The sequence below is a fragment of the Monodon monoceros genome, unplaced genomic scaffold (genome assembly GCF_005190385.1).
Source record: "Monodon monoceros isolate NGI ecotype Baffin Bay Population unplaced genomic scaffold, NGI_Narwhal_1 Contig2206_ctg1, whole genome shotgun sequence".
NCBI classification, from domain to species: domain Eukaryota; kingdom Metazoa; phylum Chordata; class Mammalia; order Artiodactyla; family Monodontidae; genus Monodon; species Monodon monoceros.
This window is the reverse complement of record NW_021698106.1, coordinates 1-2,236: the sequence shown is the minus strand read 5'-3', so window position 1 is coordinate 2,236 and position 2,236 is coordinate 1. Positions and strand designations below refer to the sequence as shown.

Here is a 2,236-nt window from a genome sequence, read left to right as displayed (position 1 = left end):
TTTCTCCTAAGTCCATTTGTGCTTAGGGACGCTATACTGTTCTTCAGCCCTATGCCTAGGGGTACTTTAAACAATTGCCAAAAATCACAGGAAAGGGAAAAGCATGGCATTAGGTTGACCCCAGAAAGTGCTCATTTCCATGATGGTAGGTGAAACAAGAAAAGAAAGTGTCACCTTGACTGACCTCAGCTGGGAAAGTGTGTGTGTCTGTTTTGGGTGACTCAAAGAACCGGCCACATTGCAATTTTCCATGAATGAACACGAAATGACAGAAGTTATTTTAGGGTGCTAATAAAAGGTAGCAAGTAAGTGAATTTGCAGATATGGGATCTGTGACTAATGAGGATCATTGCATATGAAGTATTGGGACATTCTGACATTAGTGTCTATACCAATGCAAACAAGCTACAGAATTCAAACTGTGAAGGTTGACTGAAAGCAGGAGGGTGTTTCTCTTCCATCGACATGTACAAAAACAAAACTGAAATGAATAATGCTTAAAAATCTCATGTGCCTTCTCAGGATATTTACCAGTTTCGAGATTCAGACTCACAGGGAAAAGGATGGTGAGCCTCGGTGTTGTATTGAGATCCTTTGATAAAAAGAAAAATAAAGCAGAAAAAACAACTGTAACTGCTGAGCATTAAGTGTGTGTTTAAAATCAACCCTACTTCAATAAAAAAAATAAAATTAAAAAATATATATGCACACACAATTTTGTGAGCATGACATAAACCACAACGATGAAACATTAGGAAATAGAAGAGGGTCTCTGGTGGAGCTCCTGGGCAGGAAGAGGAAAGCACAGGTTCTAACAAGAATCCCCTCCCAGCCCCCATCTGCACCTGCTCCTGGGGCTCAGCCCTGTACTTGTTGGGTCCTACGCGCCCCCTGGTGGTTACGTGCCTCCGCGCAGAGAGGTTTGTGTCTGGGCTCACAGTGACTTCCCCTCACTGTGTCTCTCGCACAGTACACGGCTGTGTCCTCAGTTGTCAGGCTGCTCAGCGATAAATAGACTTGGCTCTTGGAGGTGATGCTGAGCCGCAACTTAAGAGTTGAGTTATACCACTCTCTCATTTCGTCCCAGAGAGAGTGGCATGGACATATATATACACACTACCAAATGTAAAATAGGTAGCTAGTGGGAAGCAGCCGCATAGCACAGGGAGATCAGCTTGGTGCTTCGTGACCACCTAGAGGGGTGGGATAGGGAGGGAGGGAGGGAGGGAGACGCAAGAGGGAGGGGATATGGGGATATATGTATATGTATAGCCGATTCACTTTGTTATACAGCAGAAACTAACACACCATTGTGAAGCAATTATGCTCCAATAAAGATGTTAACAAAAAAAAAAGAGTTGAGTTATAGTCTGTACTTCGACTGCTCCACATGGTAGTAACCCACTCCTGCCCCTTTCCTGGAGGCTGGCGGGCCCAGGTTACACCATAGCTGGTTAATGAGAATCCAGAGACAGTGCAGGTGAGGGAGAGGGTCTGTGAGGGCTTCACCAGGCTGGGTCCCGACTCCTGCAGCTGCACCTGGGACAGGACACCTGTGGACAGAGAGAACCATGGTGACTCATGGGCTCAGATGCAGCTTCCCCATGTGTTCATGTCTGAATCCCTGAGACACTCACCTCTGGGAGCTGACACCAGAAAGAGGAAGAACCACAGCTGATTCATCTCCTTGTGGGTAAGATTAATGAATCCCAGAAAATGTCTTCAAGTATGAGGAGATACCTGAATTCAAATGTTTTTTAATCTTCTGACTTACATGGATATTTTCATGTGGGAGGGAACTTTATATAAAAAGTAAAAAGTAGTGAAAGGGGGCCCCTGTCTCTGGGGCTCCCCCTGTGAGGAGGGTGCTGACTGTGCCCTCAGAGAACTCAGTGCCCACCCGGGGTCCCCCTCACATTCCTGGGTGCCTCTTTGTCCAGGAATGAAACGATGCTTTAAGGCTGGCCAGGGAAACAGCTGTGGTCAAGGCTCAAGGCTCAATGGTAGATTTTGGGAAGAGACTTTAATCCCACGGAGGTACATATCTTCGCTTATCAAATCTCCACCTCACCTTCAGGGAGCTCCAAGTTGTCAGACACAAACTCTTATTTTTGGTTTTCCACATTAGCTCATGCTTATTTATTGGATATTCAAATGTTGGAAACAAAACATACATGTAATAACCAATTTGAATTCAGACAAATTTGTGTAAAATTCACTGTTCATCATAATTCAC

General features: G+C 44.9%; 1 gene segment (V, D, J or C); it reads right to left on the bottom strand.

The window, feature by feature from the left end:
* Positions 1–938: 938 nt before the first annotated feature.
* LOC114894689 lies at positions 939–1,745 on the bottom strand (the record flags this gene model as incomplete). The annotated part of the segment is given in 3 exon segments: positions 939–1,070; positions 1,377–1,553; positions 1,638–1,745. Coding segments are annotated over 3 exon segments (355 nt in total), but the record flags the coding sequence as incomplete, so codon positions are not given.
* Positions 1,746–2,236: the final 491 nt, after the last annotated feature.